Source organism: Betta splendens, chromosome 5, assembly GCF_900634795.4.
Source record: "Betta splendens chromosome 5, fBetSpl5.4, whole genome shotgun sequence".
Lineage (NCBI taxonomy): Eukaryota > Metazoa > Chordata > Actinopteri > Anabantiformes > Osphronemidae > Betta > Betta splendens.
Window position 1 is genome coordinate 3,837,617 of NC_040885.2, and position 22,872 is coordinate 3,860,488.

At 40.9% G+C, this 22,872-nt stretch overlaps 1 protein-coding gene across 1 annotated transcript; it reads left to right on the forward strand.

The window, feature by feature from the left end:
- The first annotated feature begins 11,036 nt into the window (after window positions 1–11,036).
- Window positions 11,037–20,195, forward strand: LOC129604083 (uncharacterized). Its single transcript, XM_055508829.1, has 2 exons — window positions 11,037–11,660; window positions 11,770–20,195. Exon 2 carries the CDS (start codon window positions 14,606–14,608, stop codon window positions 15,671–15,673), a length of 1,068 nt encoding a protein of 355 aa, XP_055364804.1. The 5' UTR covers window positions 11,037–11,660; window positions 11,770–14,605; the 3' UTR covers window positions 15,674–20,195.
- The last annotated feature ends 2,677 nt before the right edge of the window (window positions 20,196–22,872 follow it).

Sequence of the window (22,872 nt, forward strand, 5' to 3'; positions counted from 1 at the left end):
TAGTTCAAAGAGATCTGTTGAAATTCAAGAAACACAAAAAAGTAAAGGATTGCTGAACTTGTTGAGAAATAGTTGAATGTATCAAAATAGGTAAATGTTCACAAATAAAACAAAAGCAGTTTTATTTTACTAAAAACTATTGTTTTACACATGACAACAGTGCTGTAAATCTTTCTTTTGAGGAAAGTTAAAAGACCTGATCCAGCAGGGATTGGAACCACTAATTTCAGTTTTAGGGTCCTGCATTTTTGCCGCTGGGCCAAACTAGCTGCTCATGTCGTTCCTTAGAGTTGCTGTAAAGATCCTACTCTGAAAACTAAAACTTTATAAAAATTCTACATATTTGATATAGCTTACTAATATAATGATACATCAAGGATATTACTCACTTCATCTGGGACATACAAATATTTATACAATACATGATTGCATAAACTTGCCTCAGACAGGAATCAAACCCAGATTTCCAACTCTAGAGTCAAGGACTTAAACCACTGTGCTACCAGATATAATAGCATCAGGATGACATGGCTGAAGAGTTTCCTCAAATGAAAACAAATCCTTAGTCATTTTACCATGTTTATTTTAATAAACAAACACTTGAAATCTGCAACAGTGCCAAAACGCTAAACCTAAAGCAAATGAGAATATTTTAATACAAAATTATGCATCAATCATTGCAATTTCAATTTTAACATATTGTAGTGGCTCACAGCAGTTAGTCCCGCCCTGAACCTCTAAGGCTTCTGGGTAAAACAACCTTTCTTGTGTTTGTAGTCTTATAGTTAAAGTTAGGATTCAAAAAAAATTATAACTTTGGTGAAATTAAATTAGCATCTTGTTCATTTATGGTTGTAATGTGTTATTTTTGTTTTTGTTCGTTTTTGTATGGTACACCGTGAGTCAGGGGATTGTGTGTGGGAGTGACCATCAGTGAGCAGTGCTTTGTGGGGTGTGTGAAAAGTAAATTGTGCTTGCTTTCTACAAAGGGAGTGCACCAACAGGTGCTGTTAATTTGTTGCTCAGTACCTGTACAGTCTAATCTGAGCAGTACAGACATAAATGATATGGCCTCTAAAAAATACAGTATTTAATTGGGCATTCAATTAATTGGACTTGTTTGCAAAAATGATACTTAAAATAATTTAATGTACGTCACTATAAATAAAAAAACTCAGCCAAATGTGCGCAGTTGATTAAACAATGAAAATGCACTAATGACTTGCATTTTTTTTATTTTAGCAGAATGATAAGCCCAAGATCATTCTTTGATTAAAAAAAAACATTGAATATAAAACATTTGTAATTTAACGCAAAGATTAGTCTCTTATGTCAACAAAAAGAGCCTCATCAAAAAATTGTTCATCATTAATGGTCACTCCTATTAACACCACGTTCTGTTATGGTGCAATACCCACAATGCATTGTGGTATAAATTTGCATATATTTTTGAATGCTGTAATGTTGACTTAATTCCTTAAAAACATCCCCTCACTATTTGACAGACCAGGTTGTTTAAAAAAGCTTAATGTCTACACCTACTCTTATGGGGAATCAACAATGCAATGAACTTATCAATAATATTCATAGAGCTGCTGTGAGCATTAGGAGTGTGACTTGTAAGTCAAAGTGCTAATGAGCTCAATCCCTTATCTGCTGCAGCTGCGCCGTTGTCATGGGAACAGGGCTCCACAGGCAGGAACCTCCACTGCTCAGCACAAAGAGCTGGAGTGAGGCTGTTTTCCACCCCAGGTTAACAGGCTTGTTACACCAAAACCATAAAGATTATCACAGAAATAACTTCACTTTATGAATCCCAAGGCTTCAATGAGCACCTGGTGTGCATTTTATGCTTGAGGAATGAAAATTGTGGCCACAGTCGCGATTTAAAAATGCCTGTCCCTCTGTGATTTTACCCAGAAGTCAGAGAGTTTTGGGAATTTTGGTGAATGGGAGGATTTCTGGAACTCTCTGTGCTTTGAGGATTAAACATTAAAGTGTAGTTTTGATGGCTTAGCCAGGCACATCATTGGAAAGAAGACAAGTATGACTACAAACGAGTGAAGAAAATACGTTGATAGAGTGAAAACTGTGGCTGTAGTGAAGAGTTAAAGAGAAAAGTTCTGGCGTAAGAAAGCGTCTCTCTTCACTCTAGCTGTGGCATCCCCCACTCAATTAGACGCAATACACACTAATGGAAAAGCTGAGAATTCCTCAAAAACCACCCTATGCTTAAACTGCTATAATTCAGAATCTGTTAAAGATATTAACAGGTTGAACAATACATTAATAGTTGAATAGTTGAAGATTGTTTTGTAGTTTAAATGGTGTCTGTAGCTTAAAGTGTGTTGAAGTAGTTAAAGCTGAAAGCAGACAAAGTTGAAAAAAGCTTAATAACTTGAAAAATATGAAACTTATGAATGAGAAAAATAATAGCACACTTCTCCTTAAAAAGCGGAACATTTTGATATTGGAATGGTTTTTGTAGCTCAAAGGATGCGGGATTAGTTAGGTGCCGAAAAACGTACGGAAGAACTAAGAATAATAACTAGAAAAAGTAATTTCTCGAGAAATTACGTGGGAGAGCTGATCTGCTGCTGCAACGATGCTAAGCGCTGATTAAGCTGCTGACGTCCAAAAGTTGACTACGGCAAAACGATGAAAACGAGAAAACGATGACAAAGATTAAAACTATGACAAAAGATGGCGATTAAAAAGATGATGATTAAAAAGATGAGGTCATACTATGACAATATTAAAGAGATGACAATGATTCAAAAGTTGACCACGGTAAACGATGTCAAAGATTAAAAAGTTGACCAAGGTGCATTGTTGACAATCATAAATAAGATGACTATCTTTTTGATTTGAAGAAAGTATTTGTAAATAATTACCTAACTATGTAAAAGTTTAATAACTAGTAGAAATTTACCAGTCAGAAACAAAAATCTTGCCATTTAAGGTAATAAATTACATTGGTGCTTTTATTTTGAAAGGATTTAGAGGTTGTGTGTGGGCGATTACTAAACTATAAAATAGTCATTAGATAGTCATAATTTATCATTCAATAGCAAGAATAGCCCTATTAAAGCAAAAGATTTAGATTTAGCCCTTTCAGAATAAAAGCACCCTAATAAGTTTGAGTGGCTATTTACTGAACTCTAAAGTAGTCTCATTAACGATTGGTAAGTATTCAGAACCACAAACTTTCTAATCAATCTTGCCATTAAAGGTAATAAATTGTAATTGGTGCTTTTATTTTGAAAGGATTTAGAGGAAATGTGTGGGGGTAATAGCGTAACTGTCAATTAGTCTTTAATCACCCATTAATAGTCATAATTACCCATTCAAAGACAAAAACAGTGCAGTTAAAGCTAATAATTGGCATTGGTGCTTTTATTTTGAAAGGATGTAGAGGAAGCACGTGTGGGTAATTACTAAACTGTTAATCTATCTTTAAATAGTCATAATTACCCATCTAAAAGCAGAAATATTGCTATTAAAGCTAATTATTTGGCTTGGTGCTTTTATTTTGAAAGGATTAAGAGGAAGTGTGTGCTTAATTACTACACAATCCAATATTGTAGTTGATGAGTAATCAGTAATAAGCATGGAACTGCTCTGTACACAGAGCATCAGCAGTTTTGACCTGTCAGTCAAATCTGCAGCTGCGCCGTCGCCATGGAGACAAAAGGCGAGAAAATCAGGCTCACTCTGCTCTGTGAAAGCAGAGTTTCACCCTGTATAAACAGACTTGTTCCAGCTAAACCATGATAGTTATCACAACAATTATTTCATTTTACGAGTCCCAAGGCTTCAATGAGCGAATGGTGTGAATTTTATGTTTAAGGACAAAAGCTTGTAGCCACAGTGGCAATTTCAAAATACGTCTCCTCTGTTTTTCTCCCCAGACGTCTGCCGAAAATTATCATTAGAGTCTATGGGAGAATTTCAGGATGTCTCTGTGCTTTGAGGTTGACGGCGACTAAAGTATAGGTCTGAGGGTATATCCAGACACATCATTAGAAAGAAGACAATTATGACTACCATTTAGTGAAGTAATTACGTTGATAGAGTAGAAATTGTGGCTGTAGTGATGAGTTAGAGACAGATGTTCTGTCTTAAAAAAGCGCACCTTCTCACTGTAGCTGTGACATCACGCACTCTAGCAGACGCAATACACACTAATGGAAAAGCTGAAAATTTAACAAAAACCACACGATATTTAAACGCTCACAAGTCGAAAAGTATAGAAGATACGAAGACGCTGATTTACACTGATAAAGTTGAAAGATGATGGACGCTTTTGAAGTTGAAATGACGTTTCTACGCCAAAGTATGACGATGATAGACGCTGATGAAAAGAGGAAAGTTGACAAAAAGTTAAACGATGATTCCCATAGACGACCATTATAAAAAAAACGACGGAAATAGTTCAATAACGTTAAAAGTTGAAAAGCTGAAAACGTGAAAAGTAATAGCCCCCATCTCCTAAAGACGACACACGTTTAGAAAGTTGAACGGCGATTCTACGACGAAGCGTTGAGACGATGAAAGCGACCGAAAAACGGGGCGAAATAATAATAATAAGAAGAAAAATAAAGAGCGAAGATATCAATAGTGTGAGAGCTGTTCAGCTCTCACACTAATAAAGAGCTAAGATCTCAATAGTGTGAGAGCTGTTCAGCTCTCCCACTAATAAAGAGCGAAGATCTCAATAGTGTGAGAGCTGTTCAGCTCTCCCACTAACTAGAAAAAGTAATTTCTCAAGAAATTACGTGGGAGAGCTGATCTGCTGCCGCAACGATGACAAACGGTGATTAAGCTGCTGACGTCAAAAAGTTGACTACGGCAAAACGATGAAAACGATGAATACGAGAAAACGTTGACAAAGATTAAAATGATGACAAAAGATGGCGATTAAAAAGATGATCATTAAAAAGATGACCAAGGTCATACTATGACAATATTAAAGAGATGACAATGATTCAAAAGTTGACCACGGTTAAAAGATGTCAAAGATTAAAAAGTTGACCAAGGTGCATTGTTGACAATCATAAATAAGCTGACTATCTTTTTGATTTGAAGAAAGTATTTGTAAATAATTACCTAACTGTGTAATAGTTTAATAACTAGTAGAAATTTACCAGTACAGTACATAGACGCTTTTGACGTTGAAATGACGTTTCTACGCCAAAGTATGACGATGACATAAGCTGACGAAAAGAGGCAAGTTGACAAAAAGTTGAACGATGATTCCCATAGACGACCATTATAAAAAAACGACGAAAAACGTTGAATAACGTTAAAAGTTGAAAAGCTGAAAACGTGAAAAGTAATAGCCCCCATCTCCTAAAGACAACACACGTTTAGAAAGTTGAACGGCGATTCTACGACGAAGCGTTGAGACGATGAAAGCGACCGAAAAACGAGGCGAAATAATAATAATAATAAGAAAAACTAGAAAAAGTAATTTCTCGAGAAATTACGTGGGAGAGCTGATCTGCTGCCGCTTTGAGGTTGATAGCAACTAAAGTATAGGTCTGAGGGTATATCCAGACACATCATTAGAAAGAAGACAATTATGACTACGATTTAGTGAAGTAATTACGTTGATAGAGTAAAAATTGTGGCTGTAGTGACAAGTTAAAGACAGAAGTTCTGTCTTAAAAAAGCGCACCTTCTCACTGTAACTGTGACATCACGCACTCTAGCAGACGCAATACACACTAATGGAAAAGCTGAAAATGTAACAAAAACCACACGATATTTAAACGCTCACAAGTCGAAAAGTATAGAAGATACGAAGACGCTGATTTACACTGATAAAGTTGAAAGATGATAGACGCTTTTGAAGTTGAAATGACGTTTCTACGCCAAAGTATGACGATGATAGACGCTGATGAAAAGAGGAAAGTTGACAAAAAGTTGAACGATGATTCCCATAGACGACCATTATAAAAAAAACGACGGAAAAAGTTCATAACGTTAAAAGTTGAAAAGCTGAAAACGTGAATAGTAATAGCCCCCATCTCCTAAAGACGACACACGTTTAGAAAGTTGAACGGCGATTCTACGACGAAGCGTTGAGACTGAGCGTTGAGAAAAATAAAGAGCGAAGATATCAATAGTGTGAGAGCTGTTCAGCTCTCCCACTAATAAAGAGCGAAGATATCAATAGTGTGAGAGCTGTTCAGCTCTCCCACTAATAAAGAGCGAAGATATCAATAGTGTGAGAGCTGTTCAGCTCTCCCACTAATAATAATAAAGCTTAGAAAAACAATACAGTGAATGCTTTGCAGCATTCACTGTGATAAAGATTACAACAACATAACAGTGAATGCTGGAAGCATTGCAGTTATGTCAGGAGAGAATGGACAACCTTTATAGAAATCAACGATACACCAGAAATCTCACCCTGTCTTCTTTGGGAGACTGGGAAGGCAGTTATGCACGGTAGAATTATTTCATATTCATCGCACTGTTACTTGAATTAGAATTAGAGAAAAAATAAAATCTCTAGAGATTAAATATGCTGCCTCTCCAACCAATGATAGAATATTAGAAGACCAAAGGAATCTAAAGCTGAAATTAAACAATATAATTGATTGCAAAACTCAGTTTCAGATAGACCAATTACGCTGGGAGAACTTTGACCATGCTAACAAATGTGGTAAATTTCTAGCTAACCAATTAAAAAATAATAAAGAGAAAAAAATCATCCATTCAATAACTAATAAGAAAGGGAATATTACTTGTGATCCCCATGAAATAAATGATACCTTTAAAAACTTTAACCAAGAGTTATATACGTCCCAAATAGATCCATCCACCTCAGCCATAGAGGCGTTTCTGAATAAACTAGAACTGCCAAAGCTGAAGAAAGAACAATCCACAACTCTAGACTCATTGTTATCTTTGGCAGAACTACATGAAGCTCTGCAGGAGATGCCGAATAAAAAAGCTCCAGGACCAGATGGATTCCCAACTGAATTTTATAAAGAGTTCTGGTCGATGCTGGCACCCAGCTTTTACAAAATGGTAGCTGAAATTAAACAACAGCATTCATTACCCACAAATATGAATTCTGCCTTCATAAGCCTGCTCCAAAAACCAGGAAAAGACCCTACACTCCCATCGAGTTATAGACCAATTTCACTAATAAATGTAGATCTAAAAATAGTGTGTAAAGCACTTGCTAGAAGATTAGAAAAAATCACTCCATATATAATTCACTCTGATCAAACAGCCTTCATTAAAGGCAGACAGTCAACAAACAATATGAACAGATTCATCAACTTAATTGATTATGTCACCACCCATAAACTAGAGTCAGCCATCGTCTCCTTAGATGCAGAAAAAACTTTCGATAGAGTAAACTGGAAGTTTCTTTTAGCCACTCTGCACAAATTCGGCATTAGGAAATCATTCATAGACTGGATCCAAATATTATACAGCTCAGCAAACGCCGCAGTCAGAACAAACAACCAGATTTCACCAAGGTTTAATCTGCATAGAGGGACAAGACAGGGCTGCCCACTTTCCCCATCACTATTTGCAATATTTATTGAACCTCTAGCCGCAGCTATAAGACAGCATGAAGGAATTACTGGAATATTGACCAAATCAGTAAATCATAAAATAAGTTTATATGCTGATGATGTGTTACTGTTTCTCCTGGAGCCACAGACGTCTCTTCCTACAACTATCAGCCTCATAGACGAATTCTCAGGACTTTCAGAACACTCTATTAATTGGACCAAATCCATAGTGCTACCACTTAACCTTAAGGTGACTAACATCTCCTCTACCACACTCCATTCAGGGAACATAAAATACTTGGGCATTGAATTATCATCTAGGCTATCAGAGCTTATTGATCTAAACTACAATCCATTATTAAAACAAATAGAAGCCAAACTCAAAAGATGGCAGTCCTTACCCATTTCACTTATGGGAAGAATTGCCACCATAAAAATGATGATCCTGCCAAAAATGTATTACATATTCTCAATGATTCCAACTCAGCCAGCCGATGCGTGGTTTAAGACATTAGACTCCTACATCTCACAGTTTTTGTGGAAAACCAAGCCACCACGAATTAGTTTAAAAACTCTTCAAAAAAATGGGATTTTCTTAAAATTAATGGGTCTTCGCTTACTCTTTGCCAAAACACCACCAAAACCTCTCTGGAACAACCCAGACATCATACATAACAAAAAGGCAATACACTTTCCAACTTGGCATATAGAAGGGGTAACACATCTGAAACAAGACAAGTTCCTCTTTTGAAGAATTAGTGTCCCACTATAAAATCACTAGGGCCAATTTCTTAGAATAAACAACTAAAGTCAATACTTAATGCAAAGTAAGAATACTCCCATCCACATGCAATCACCACCAGTAATAGAGTGATTTATTGATATATCAGGGAAAAGGACAGTATCCAAATTCGATATCTTAATTTCCAATGTAGATCAGACAGTGAGCCTTCCGATCTCTAAATGGGAAGCTGATCTCAATATCACCACTAATTACACGTTCTGGAATAATATATGTTCTAATTTATTCAGAATGACAAAAAATACAAATTTACAACTAATACAATACAAAATTCTTCATAGAACTCACTATACAGGACAAAGGATGTTCCAAATGGGTCTCACAAACTCAAATATTTACCCTCACTGTACAGATAACACAGCAGATAGATTCCTACATGCATTCTGGTCATGTTCACCCGTGCAGCAATTTTGGCAAAGAGTATGTGAACACCTGTCAACCCAGTTAAGCTGTCCGATCCCAGCGGCCCCTGCACTTCTAGGAGATCTAAGTGGGCTTGATCTAGAGACAAACTTATCACACACACTTCTTTCTGCCCTGTGTCGCAAAGAAAATCATCCTTATGAACTGGAAAACTAAAAAAAAATTAAGCATTACTCAGTACCTGAACAGCTTGTCAGATTATACCACCTTAGACACATTGTCTGCTTCATCAAATCAATGACCAAAACTATACTCCTGATTGATTCCATTTCCAGGTAAGGATGCGTGGGGCTCGGGTGCTGCGTCATGTCTGGCACAGTGGTGGGGGGGTGACTGGTGGTTGGGAGTGCCTGCCTACCTAAGGAACCAGGACAACGGGACTGGTGGACTCTGGGCTGGTCGCATGGGTCCCCTGCGGCGGGGGTGTGGTGGCTGCTGAGACCGGCGGTCGGAGTAGGGCCTTTTTGAGGGTTGGCGTGTGCCTGTCTCCGGGGAGTGGAGGCGGGCCTCCCTGCCGGTGTGCGGGGGGCGGACCTGGGGGTGGAGACCTGGGTGACCTGCGTCCGGGGGACTCCCTTCGGGGGTGCCTGCCTGTGCCCGGAGGGGTGTCTCTCCCCTGGGGCGCTGCCCCTGCTCGGGTGGGGCGCTGCCTGCCCTAGCGGTCCGACACCCTCTGGTGACTGCTCAGGCCTGTTGCGGGGGGGTTGGCGGACTACTCAGGCTACAACCTTCATTGGGCCCTGGGCGGAGGTTGGCCCTCAATGCACAACCGCAGAGTATGTGTGTGGGTTTGAGTGTAGCACTACACGGGGCGAGCATGGGCATACTTGTGCGAGAGAATGGGTAAGTGTGAAAGAAGGGTAAGGATGGCTCTGGCTGTGCTGCGTGTGGCGCCTGGGCGGTAGTACTGTGGTCCCTGGGTCTCGGCTGTCTCTTCCTGGCTGGGGGCTGTGGGGGGCGGTGGGATGGGTAGCAGAGCCAGTCAGGAACCTGGCTCTGCGGACCCTGGTGCTCTGCTTCCTAACTACATTTCTCCACATTCATCCACTTAGGTCTGCAAGTGGCGTCCTGCTGATGGAGGGACCGGTGCTACCGTGAAGTGGTTCCGTCCCTCCCAAGTGGGATGCTCTGCAGTTTTAATTGCATTATTCACTGGCCCTGGTGGAGAGATCACCACCCAGTTTTAACTGCAAAAAGACATTTAGGGTGAGGGGGTGCACTGTCCGGGGGACACACCGTCAGCCAGCGGTCGTGCTCCTGGAGGTGTCACCCTCCTTCAGTGCACTTTAGTTTCACACACTCACGTCCAAGCTGGGTTGCAGGGTTCTTGGACACCTTTTCTGCTGCCCTCTGCCTCCCCCAGCTTGGGGGGGTTGGGCGGGGCTCGGGAGGAGCTGCGGTCCCTGCCTGGGGCCACATGGACAGCAGGCCGGAGACCTACCCTCCCCACGAATGTGGTCGAGCGAATGGTGTGGGAGCGAGAATGTATCTGAGAGTGCATTGGTTCACATATGATTGACTAGTTTGTTGTGAGAGAGTGTATGGTGTGTGTGTGATGATGTGTGTTGTACATGGGGGTGGGTGTATACGTCTGTGTTTGTGTGAGTTTGTATGCGTGTCGTGCGGTTGGAGTGTGGGGGGTCCGGTTTTCCGCCCAGGCTACGATGATCGTCTGCCTGCGTGGTCTCTTTTCTGCTGACTCCCACCAATTGCTGGCCTTGTGCTGCAGGCCCCATGTGGTGCCAGGGGATGAGGTCGAGTCGATGGGGTAGGCCCCGCTCCGCTTGTGTAGGGGTGGTGGACTGGGGGCGGGTCTCACTCTGGGCGCGGGGGCATCTCCTGGCGGGCTCCCTACGGACTGTGGGTCCTCGGGCTCTACTCTTTCAGGCCGACCCTCTCTGACCTCGGGTGCTGTCTCTCTGGCTGCTGCAGCCCTGCCTGGGGGGCTCTGTGTGGGCACTGTGTGGGCACCTGCCCTCCTGGAACTGAAGGTGTGTGGGCTCCCTGGCTGCTAGGATTCTTTCCTCTGCTTGTTGGATGGGCGTAGTGGCCGAGCCCCTCACATCACCCTGGCTTCCACAAGTGGCATTGTTCATGCACCAACGTCTGCCTCACCCTTTGGGTGAATAATATCAAGCTACAGCCTTACTAACCTTGTAGTGGGACACTTTCCAAATCCAACTGTAAGTATTACTGATACTTATCACTACCAATATCAATAATGTGTGAATATGGAAATTGTGGTGTTGTATGTCATGACTTTGATTAAGTTGTATGGGATATGTATATGTAGTATATTTATGTATCATATCATATATTATTATATAGGTAGTGAACAATCTGTTCGGGTCAGGTTAAGATGCAGTGACTGTTCCTCAACCCTTGCAGTTTGGCAGGGTCGTTGTCTGGGGAGCATCTGGGATAGACTCCAGGAAACAGACATTTACATTTACTTTTGTAGTAAAATTGATCATTGCTTATGAGAGAAGTACAGAGAGTAGATGGGTTCGTGTGAGGTGGGGTGAAAGAGTTTGCGTAAACTGGGTTCGCAGAATCCGTGTTCGCAGAATCTGTTGTTGTTAACAATGTTTATCCAAGCTGTTCCTAAGGAAATATTCAAAATGTCACGCCGACCTGGGAAAAGAACTGGGAGGTTGATGGTGGGCCAGATGCAGCTGGAGCTGGACAGATAACACGGCCCAGCGCCAGGACTTTCCAAGTAGCCGAGAAAAACATCTACATGTCCTTATTTGGACATGTGGAAAGTCTTTAGGTGGTGGTTAAAAGCAGGCCTTCACAGGCTGGGGTTTTCAGAGCGCTTCGCAGAGGGTCCGCTGGTAGCACACAGCGGACCTTTTCCGACCTCTCGGTTCTCTCTGCAGAGGAACAAGCAGGTGAATTCGGTCTCTGCCTCTCTTTTTATTACTCTTTTGTAATCATTATCTGATTGATTTAATTTGTCATGTATAATAAATTTGTATGCTATTGATTTAAACTTCAAAGTTGTGTTCGTGTGAATCTCTGCCGTGATTGAAGGACAAAGAGAATACACGACAGAAATTGGCGTCACTCCAAGGCAAGAAAGCCGGGTCTGAAGCCGACAGGTGCCCGACTGCACCCAGCCCGAGACGACTCGTCACTGGTGGCCACAGGTGAGATGCGCTTAAAGCTCTTACATGACGATTCTCTGTGTTGGGGGCAGTGTGGGCAAATGTTGGTTACATTAGAAGGTTCTAAATTCTGATTCGGCTATTTCTAGAAAACAATCTGTGTGGGAATAAGCAGAGAGAGGCAGTGGAGAATTTGCTTGTATAATTTGCTGTATATAAATATAACTAACCAACTACTTATTTGTGTGCTGTACTTTGCTTTTATTGTGGGGAAATAGAAAATGACATGGCCTATTGACCTCTAAATGTTGACTTACATGTTAGCTCTTTGACAGACGACGTTGGGAGATTCTAAATCAAGGGCTTAAATAGTCTGTATGTGTCTAAAATAAATTTAAGGCTGTGTAAGTACGGTAACTGACGTTGGAAGTGCAGGCCCAAGAAAAAGAACCCAAATTGGCAACATATACTAAACACCTTTTTGTAAGTTGGACACTCTCTACTTACCATTTTATAGTTCGGGACTGAAAAATATTTATTCAAGTGGTTCTAAAATTAAGGTGAGGATTAGTAACAGCGTCAGATTACGGTGCGGCCTCAGTGCTCAGTTTAGTGAACCGAAAAGCCGACTTTTACTCACCAAATTAGACCAAATTTATATATATATATATATATATATATATATATATATATATATATATATATATATGTATATATACATATATATATATATATATGCTTATATATTTAAGGCACTGTAGGTTTATGTGCGTATGAGGAGACCTACATTAAGCTTGGGACTGATCAATCCAAGTGTAGATTTTCTCATGAGTTGTGAGGCCTGAGAAAGATAGGGAAATCAGTAAAAGCGCTTTCTGTGATATGCATATGAAGTGTGCTGGCAATAGTGTATGAAGTTTAATCAAGTGTGTATTTGTGTATTTGTGTATATACGTATGTAAAGTTAAACGGCGTAATAGTTGCTTGTTGCTGAGTTAAATTTGAAGTAGGCTGGGTTGACAGCGGCTCCTCTACTCCTCCGGTGCAGAGGGAGTGTGTGTGTATGTGTGAGAGAGAGGAAAAGAGAGCAGGAGGGCGGGGGAGTGAGTGTGTGTGCGTGTGTGACTAGAAGCAGATCCCCGCTCCTCATACGTGTGTTTTCGATAGTTGGGGGGAGACGTTGGCTTGGTGCCAGGTGGCGACGAAGTTTTAATTTTTGTAGTAGTTTAATACTGTAACATTTTTGATTGTCCTATATTGTGTTCACTTTTCTTTGTACCTTTATAATCATTTTGACGTAATCTGAGTGTTTTAGTGCATTTTTTGGTGACGACGTGTCCGCACTGTGGTTGGGAGTGGTCAAGCTGGTCACGGTGTGTAAAGACCGCGGCTGCTTTGTTTATTAAAATAATAAAAAAGGGGGGAGTTGAGGCGCGGTCTCTAAATTAGGTGTGGAGGCGTCAGCTGTGGGCCTCTTCTGTTGTTTACGCTCCAGAGAGAGAGAAGAGTGTGTGTGTATGTGTTTTACTGCTCAGAGCATTAAGCTCAAGGGTGTGTGTGTGTCGTACTAGTCCTAGTAGTAGGCTCGGGTGTGTGTGTGTGTGAGTGTGCATTGGAGAGACATAGACACATAGTTGGCAGACTGCACTAAAAGCCTTAGTTTTGTTCCTATTATTACTATTAGTGTAATGGACAGCAGCTAAACTTCAAAACGTATACTACGTCGGTTGAAGAGGAAGGAATTTTACTGTAACGCTAACGCTTCTAAATTGGCTCAGAGCCGTCAGCCGTGTGCTTCTCTAAGAGCAGAATCAGACTGGAAGTACAAAGACAAACAGAGTACTTACAAGCCTCCATCTGTCTGAGGCTCCGCCTCACCCCTCCCCTGAGTTTTCACCAACTTTTCAGATCAGATGTATGTATGTATAGACTATTAGTGCCTGGTTAGTATTAGGTGAGAATAAATGTTAGTAATACAGTAGGTGAGAATAGAACCACAGGGGTATGCGATATACATGCTAGTGTACCAGTAGTGGTCTGCAGCGTGTTGGTTATACTTTCTGTCAGTGTGTATTGGTGGGATTTAGCTTCTATTTTTTTCATTTTCAGTTTCCATTTTTGTCTGGTTCTAGGTTAACTAGGTTATTTGGGCAAAGTTAATAAACATTCCTCCATTTATATCAAAGGTCTTTCTGCTCACGCGTCTGTAGCACCTGCATTCTCATGAGCAAGACCACCATTTGTGACCTAATGGGGGTTAGGCACAGCATGTGACATCACTATCACGTTAAATCAAGTGTTTCAATTATGCTGATTTTGTATAAACCTAGTAATATAAACAAAGCACATGATCAACTCCAATAAGACGCTTATAATTTTTCTTCAGCAGTTGCTCTGAAGTGGGCGTTTCTGCAGTGGTTTGGTTTATCTTTGCATCAGACTTACTCTTTTATTCAGAACAAATCAAAACTCATCAGCTCAGCAGTCACTAGGAATGATTATCGGGCCAGTTGCTTAAAACAGAGGTAAAACCAAGATACCCAGAAAGGAAGAGCGTCAAATTACAATTTAACTGTTTAATATTTATGTTGCTTTTCACTAACTATGGGTTGTAAAGACAGGGAACTTACTTCAGTTATGAACACTGATTGAGATTAGTTCAGTTACAAGTATAATTAGGTGTAATTAGGGGTTGAAATCATATCTTCAGTAAAGATACATATTTAATAATGAGATCTGTGGATGGGAACATGTCTCCAGTCGAGGTGTTGATGAAGGAAATTCAGAAATGCTCACACAAATGGAGCAAGCGGACACATGAATCCACGTCGCCCTGGCCTTCAGAGGGGACATTTGATCTGAGGCAATGTGCAGAGATGCAGGGTTTTATAAAAACCTATAAGATAAAAGACAAATCTGTAAAGCGAGGCCTTAAACGGGAAAGAGAAAATGCAGTGTTGCAATTGTTTATCAACTGTGCAAAAACGATGAGCAAAAAGACGACTCAATGTGGTGATAACCAATTTAATCAGATCTCTATAACTAAGTCTCTTTCAGATGCGTCCCAGATGGATGCAGAAGAAACAAAACCATTACGGACAAAGAAGCCAGTTCACCCTGTAGCTGATCTAGAAGGGACAGACAGGGCAGTGAAAAGGGATGAGTTGTTAGAACTGCCCGACATTTATTTAAACACAGAGAAAATCTCAATTGGAAATTCCTGCAGTGAAAGTGATCTGCGTGACAGAGCAGGTAGATCACTGTGGGCTGAGTCAGATGAGGAATCAGTGTGTGTGGGTGACGAACGGGTAAATGAGGTTTCTGATGGACTTCCTCTGCTGGTCAAAGAGGCAAAGCGTCAAAATCTGCCCTGGCCTTCAAGACCAGATCAGAATGATCTGACTGAAACTGTGGGACTCTGCAACTTGTCACTAGAACAAATAACTGACCATGTGATTCATGCTGTTGAGCTGCGTCAGAAGCAGGCAAAGGAGGCAGTGAAAGAAGCAACACGCCAGCAGAGGCGAAAAGAGGGGGAGAAAAGAGAGAGGAGGATGGTGTCTGCTCAACCAGCCAGCGTGCCTCAGACCCCACCTACACCACCAGGCATGGCCACACCTCAGGTGATGTACATTCTACCAGGAGGGTGGACAAGACGACCTCCTATGAGGAGAGGAGGGTTCCCTGCAGACAAAGGCAGAGGAACAGGAGGCAGCCACAAAGGAGGCGTGAGATGCTACTGCTGTGGGAAGACTGGTCATGTAAGAAGCCATTGCTTTGATTGGCTACGAGGCTAACGAGGAGTGCCAAGACCAAAGGGGTCCGCTGATCAATGTGGAGGCCCCTCAGCTGGTTACTAGAGAGGACCAGACACCTGCAGGATTCATGAACTTTGTTGATGGGCTCCATCAAAAGCCAAAAAGCCAGATGCCTCTGAATCTGTGACTTCACCTTGATGCACACTTTAGTACTTTGAGACTCAGACAAATATCTAAAATTTGGAAACAAAATAAACAAGTCGGCTGGTGAGAATGACTTAGTCCTTAAACCTGCCAACAGAGACAAAAATTAAAAATATGCCAATTTTACTAGGCAAGGGAAAGACAAAGGTATAGAGAATATTTCAAGATAAAGTTCCCAATTCAATCACTCTGCTGACAAATGCTCCACCTGATGCTGAGTGGGTGACGGTGTTAAAAACAATGTGAATGTGAAGTATGTGGATGAAGAGACTGTGTGCACCAGACTTTGAGACATGCCTCATTTCATCTCTCCAACTAACACTAACTGTAGACAGTTGTCTCATTATATTGGTAAAGACTCATTCTCATTATTGAGGTAAGGAAGTTTCACTAGACAAGCCTTAATACTGTAGGAAGTGCCTCCCACATACCATAAAGTGAGTGAAGTATCTGAGGAGGTCAATCAGCTAAAAAGGGAATGAGGAGAGTGTACATGTTTCCCTCATATAGTAAACAGCAGTTTGATCCCTACAGTACGGAAGCTAGTATAACGCATCACGCTCTCATGTGTTACAGAAAACATTAAACTTCAAGGTGACTAAAACCAGGTGTGCCTTTCACTGCTACTGTGCCAGTTCTCCAATAGATAGAAAAACCAAACCATTCAGAACCTGCAAGGTGTAACTGTTGCAACAATGCTTAGCCTTCTATAGTACAGTATTATAATAAAAATGGATTGTGTTGCTACGAGCAGTTACAGTTCACTGCACTACATTTAGGATTTGCACAGTACGTCTACTGTTTAAGTGGGGCTGCAGTTTTAATGATCGCCTTGACATGTTTTGATGAGGTTCCACTTAGTTCTTATCATCACTATCATTAATATATTCCAACAGACCAGAAGACACATTTAGCAAATGGGTAAACCAGGTCTCAGTTCATTTTTTCTTTCCATTCTTTTGCTAAACAGTTAACATAGATGTCATCAGTCTGCAGGCCTTAAACAAGTGTTACAGGGCTGTGGTGTTTTTTACGGCATAGAAGGAGGAGGTCTGGGGAAGAGACTGAGCAGCAACAGTGACGGTGCTTTATCCTCCAAGAGGTTTGACTGTATGTGGGTTTATATGGACTTTCTTTAATAGGTTATAATACTTCAGTTATCGTCCACAGCTATTTTGTTATCACTACAAATTCTGACAGTCACAGGGGAATTATAATTAGATGTAACAATAATTGTGGGGTTGTTTGAATTTCTAGGGTATAGCTTTGCGTTTCCAACAGTTAACTAGGTTGTGTTATGTCCATGTGTCATTTCTGATAGTTTGTGAGGATTCAGCTTATTTAGTCTTTACGTTAATTTTGTCATAAAGTCACTTAATGCATGCATCCGCAATGCGTCTTGAATTTAAAAAGGTTTCCTACAACGCAATGATTCTGTGTTCATAATGAGATTAGTTCGTGTTGATGTTATAGTTATTAAGGTCTAAACATTCTTGTTTCTCCTATTGACATTGTCCTTAAGTTCACTCAGTTTATTCAGGGATTGATGATGATCCCTGGTAAGGATAAACACATAGGATGAATAAGTGTAGGAAATTACTTTTAAGGGTTTTGCTAGTGTTCTTTTATCCATCTATCTTAATTTAATGATTTAATCGGCTTCAAATTCAATGGACAGTTATCTGTCTATTGAGGGGGGAAAATGTATTGTAAAAAATTGTTTTGATTATTGCTTTATGACGGTCCCTAGTAACTGGGGAACTTGTGTGTGTGGCATCTGCTGTGAGAATGGACTATTCTGTTTCTGTTGTGTTTTATCCCAAGTTGGTGAACTTAATCCATGGGAGAAAGGTTGTGGTCGAGTTGGCACAAAATTTGATTTGGTATATACTGTAAATAGCTTACGCTACAGAGGAATATGATCTCACAGCGGGACTCATTGTGGAGCGATAGGAAAAGTGACAGGAGCAGGGTATGTCAGGAAGGAAAGGAGTTAAGGGAAGTCGAGGAGTGAATGAAAAGGGAAGTGTAAATGTGATAATGACAATAGAGGGATGAAAAAGTACTGTGAACATTGCATTTTAGTGTGTAGCTTGTAAAAATATGCCGAACGCATAGACTAACATTGCATGAAGCTTTGCTTGACGAAATGGTGTTTAATGCATCAACCAAGTTTCTATGTGAAACAGATGATTAATATACGCAGGAAAGCTGTGTTGTTCCATTGCAGGAAAGAAGAGGACAAAGAAGATCAAACTCCGGATCACTGATGGGCCCTGAGTGACACTGCTGACTCATTTAGCAGAACAAGGTCACAGGCTAGCCTTTCTAAATTATAGTTCTCATAGAGCAAGAGTTTTCTCTCTTAGCTCACGTGCACGATAAAAACCCTGAGCTCATGACATGACTGACTGATACTGTATATGCTCTACGGACTGACTATGACATATGTCGATGATGTTTCTTGTTGTTGATGTTATATAATGAGGGTTTAACAATTTTCATTCTGCATCTCAGTGTGTTGTTGTACACAGGAAGCTCACATTAACAACTTCAGCCCTTCTCTCTACACAGAGCAGCAGTGGAGAAACTGTGTCAACTAATTTTCTAAACTAATTTTTTTCCCTAACCAACTTCTCTCCTACTCTTAACCTCCATCCACAGGTTACTTCAGTATCAGAGGAGGGTGTGTCTTATGATCTGCTACAACTGTGGGTTTTTATATTCTCTGATCTTTTGATTTCTACAGCGACGACCTGGAATAAAAAGCAAACTATATGTTCTGTTCAGCCTAACCCTAACCCTAGCTCTGTAGGATGGTTTATGCTGCACTATAGTGCAGATCTTTCTGCCTCTCAGCTATCAGCTCTCAGGTAACAGCTGGAGCACCAGTCTGAGGGGGACAGAGGATGGTGCAGCAGAAGTGTGCTGGAGCCCTGAACGGTCCGGAAATGAGGGACTCTATGTTCAACGTGAAGGCAAGCTGGGCCAACTGGGTCGCTAGCAGAAAGGCAGGGCATCAGATGAGGTTCCAAGGACAACGCAGAGGGTGCAGTGCCACAGCTTCCAGTACAACCGTGACGGACGAAGGAGGAGTCGATGGAGCCGAAGGAGCTGATGGGGAGTCCAATTATTTCACTTCCAGCTACACTCCTCAAACAATCCTCACCCACCTAATATTGTGGGGCTGCGCTGACCAACACGGCTATAGGGTGTGGGCGGAGCGCCGCCCTTAGCTGCATCGTTGATATACACTGATGTTTGAATTTGCCCGTGCATGAGCTGAATTGCAGATGCTGGATGACGTGGGATCACAGACCTTCATGATTGACTGTGGTTGGTGTGGAGTCTGTGAAGAATCTGTTGTGATAAAGAGGACACTTAGGTAGAATGAAAACTGTGAGGTTTGTTACTGAATGCACTTGTTTACAGGTAGCGTGGAAGGATCACCTGTTGGAGCTGAAAGAAGAGCTTAGGTGTTCTATTTACTACAGATTTTGTGAATCTTTAACTTTGCTTTTTCATCTTAATGTTAAAGTTCATGTCTATTTAATATAATGCAGTATGATGAGTCAAGGAGGAGCTTTCTTGGCCACTCGCTTTTAAGAATGATGGGCATTAAAATGCCCATGAGGAGGGGATTTGTAGTATATTTATGTATCATATCATATATTATTATATAGGTAGTGAACAATCTGTTCGGGTCAGGTTAAGATGCAGTGACTGTTCCTCAACCCTTGCAGTTTGGCAGGGTCGTTGTCTGGGGAGCATCTGGGATAGACTCCAGGAAACAGACATTTACATTTACTTTTGTAGTAAAATTGATCATTGCTTATGAGAGAAGTACAGAGAGTAGATGGGTTCGTGTGAGGTGGGGTGAAAGAGTTTGCGTAAACTGGGTTCGCAGAATCCGTGTTCGCAGAATCTGTTGTTGTTAACAATGTTTATCCAAGCTGTTCCTAAGGAAATATTCAAAATGTCACGCCGACCTGGGAAAAGAACTGGGAGGTTGATGGTGGGCCAGATGCAGCTGGAGCTGGACAGATAACACGGCCCAGCGCCAGGACTTTCCAAGTAGCCGAGAAAAACATCTACATGTCCTTATTTGGACATGTGGAAAGTCTTTAGGTGGTGGTTAAAAGCAGGCCTTCACAGGCTGGGGTTTTCAGAGCGCTTCGCAGAGGGTCCGCTGGTAGCACACAGCGGACCTTTTCCGACCTCTCGGTTCTCTCTGCAGAGGAACAAGCAGGTGAATTCGGTCTCTGCCTCTCTTTTTATTACTCTTTTGTAATCATTATCTGATTGATTTAATTTGTCATGTATAATAAATTTGTATGCTATTGATTTAAACTTCAAAGTTGTGTTCGTGTGAATCTCTGCCGTGATTGAAGGACAAAGAGAATACACGACATATAACAATGCACATATGAATGTATATGATATGTATATGTTTGTATGAGTATGTGCACACACCTTAACACTATTATTGGTATTAGTATTAATCTCCAAGGTAAACCACAGTACAACAGTTGTTTAGTTATGAATGTGTTAGCCTAAGGCACATCCCTGCTTCTTATTTATTTTGCTCCGATTGTTTACTTAACAGATCTGCTTGGTTTAAGCAGCTGGTTGCACCCCTTACCCGCCCCCCCCCCACCCTACCCTAAAGCAGAAACTTAACCTGTCCACCAACACAGCAACATCACATATTTGGGATTAGCTAAAGAAACCATCAAATAAACCATAAATCAAGAAGAGTATATATATATATTATAGATATACTACTCTTGTTAAAGCATAGCTGTCCATCACAATATGGCATTCAGCGTAAGATATGCAGCTTGCTAAACTGCTGGACAGAACGAAAAAAAAAAAAAAAAAAAAAAAAAGGAAAACAGCTGCATCCTCCATCTGTACAGCAGCTGCACTGCTTCCGATGTCTTCCAACACGTGAAGACAAAAAAAAGATCCTCACATCTCCCCAGCCAATTGCCCATGCCCCTCCAGAAACTATGCTTTCAACATAACTATGAATCCTACCCGTTCATTTTGTGGTCTGCAAATTGAACTGTGACGGTAAATTATCCAGCATTATAGTGCTGGTGCATTGGTTAAAAATAAAGTTGGCTTTGACTATTGCTGTTTCACTGAACTATTTTTGTATGTATATACCTAATTAGGGAAAACAGACAAATGTTTTATAATATTTCAGCTTTTATTGAGGTATTGCCAAAAAACAATAATTTAGGTATTTCACTGGTGGTCTAAGTCCAACATAGGTGCCTTGTCCCTCAGGAAACACTGCCCTGATCCAGACCATTGAAGGTGGGATGACTTGGACTCTTCGCCCTAGAAGTCCCCAGCACTAGCTGACAAGACTTCTAGGCTAGATACCTGCAAAAACTTGAGATACACACAGACATAGTACTGAAAAAAACAATAACTACATTTCTATTAGTTATATATTAGCACTTGATATATCATACACCTTACTAAAAGCAATTAAAAAAATATTAGGTTAAAATATATTTAGAAACAAAACTATGTTTGTAAACCAGAGTTCCCAGGTACATTAATCTGTAAATAGTAAAATGTTCTAAAGTTTTTTAGAGATACTAATTTATTCCATGCACGTGTAATTGTCTGATATACTGTATATTAAATGTGTTCTGTAATGAATACACATTCAATCATACTGGCTCCAGTCCTGGATCATCAACCATACATGACAGTAGGTTTGGCAACTAGTTCAGGCGTCTTGAGGTAAGATTTATCGAAATTTTAATTTATTACTAAAAGTAATAAACACAGTTCACACAGCAGCAGAACGAGAAATAAAAAAACATGTAAAAATGAGTTTATATTAGTTTATCAAGCTATGCTCCCAAACAAGCCGTAGTCGTGTTATGAATATTCTGTTGTATTAAATCAGGCTGCTAATTTGCAACCATTAGTATTAGCATTAGCAGATAATCAAGTTGCCTATTATATGAATCAAAGTAAATTAAACGTACCTTGCGCCAGTCGAAGTGTAACCACTTCAACAGCCTCCCATTCGACTTCAGAGTCAGATTTTGGATCAAACGTATGGTTGAACTCCACTACAAGGACGAGTTAGCCAGTGTCATTGTTACAATGGATTCAGTGGCCGTGACGTTTGATTCCCGCGGCGGATCACAGCTATGCGCTTCCTCAAAGGGGTGTGGCGATCAGTTTAGCTTGCAACACACTCCGAAAATAGAGTGTTGTGGACGAGAGCTTAAAACACACGTTTTCAGACGGGCCGTGTGGACGATCTACAGCGCTTTTTGGCATGAAAAGTTACAGACACCTTACTGAGACATCAAGCTCCAATTCTTTAGCAATGTGGAGCATGAAAAAAGTGTGTGCATGGATCTTTAAGTCTGAGCAGAGTAGAACGATCGAGCGATCACGTGACTGTAACGCTGTTATAGATCTATGTGAATCTAAGAAGTGCACATTGAAGTGTTGTAATCTGTGATTTTGCTAGCTTAAAGGAGTCATATCATACTTTTCATTTTAAAAAATATTAGACTTTAATGTCTCAGTAAGGTCTCTGTAAATTTTCATCCCATAAAACCCTTTAGATCGTCCACACTGCCCCTGTCAATATGTGGTTCTCACTCCCCATCAGCAAACGCTGTGTTTTCTGGGCGTGTCGCAAGCGAAGCTGCTCACCACACCTCTGTGCGGAAGCGCATACCTTTTTTGTTGTTGTTTTTTTTTTTTAAATTGGCTCCATGGATACGAGCCACCGCACGGTTACGATACAATAGGTGGCACTATTTCGACATTGAGAATGCAATCCACCGCAATCCTCCACAGAAGAAGAAGACCCACTACAGGACTGCACAACATTAGCCAGCTGATTCGTAGCGTTGTAGAACCATACGTCTACGATCCCGAATCTGACCCTGAAGCTGAGGAGGAGGCTGTTGAAGTCGCCACATTTCGGCTGATGCAAGATGTGTCTCAATGGTAATGTCGCATTTACTTTAATTTAATTGATTTAT

Bases quoted from the DNA above. Each gene is read 5' to 3' on its own strand.
- LOC129604083 (XM_055508829.1), top strand. From the start codon at position 14,606: ATGAGATCTGTGGATGGGAACATGTCTCCAGTCGAGGTGTTGATGAAG.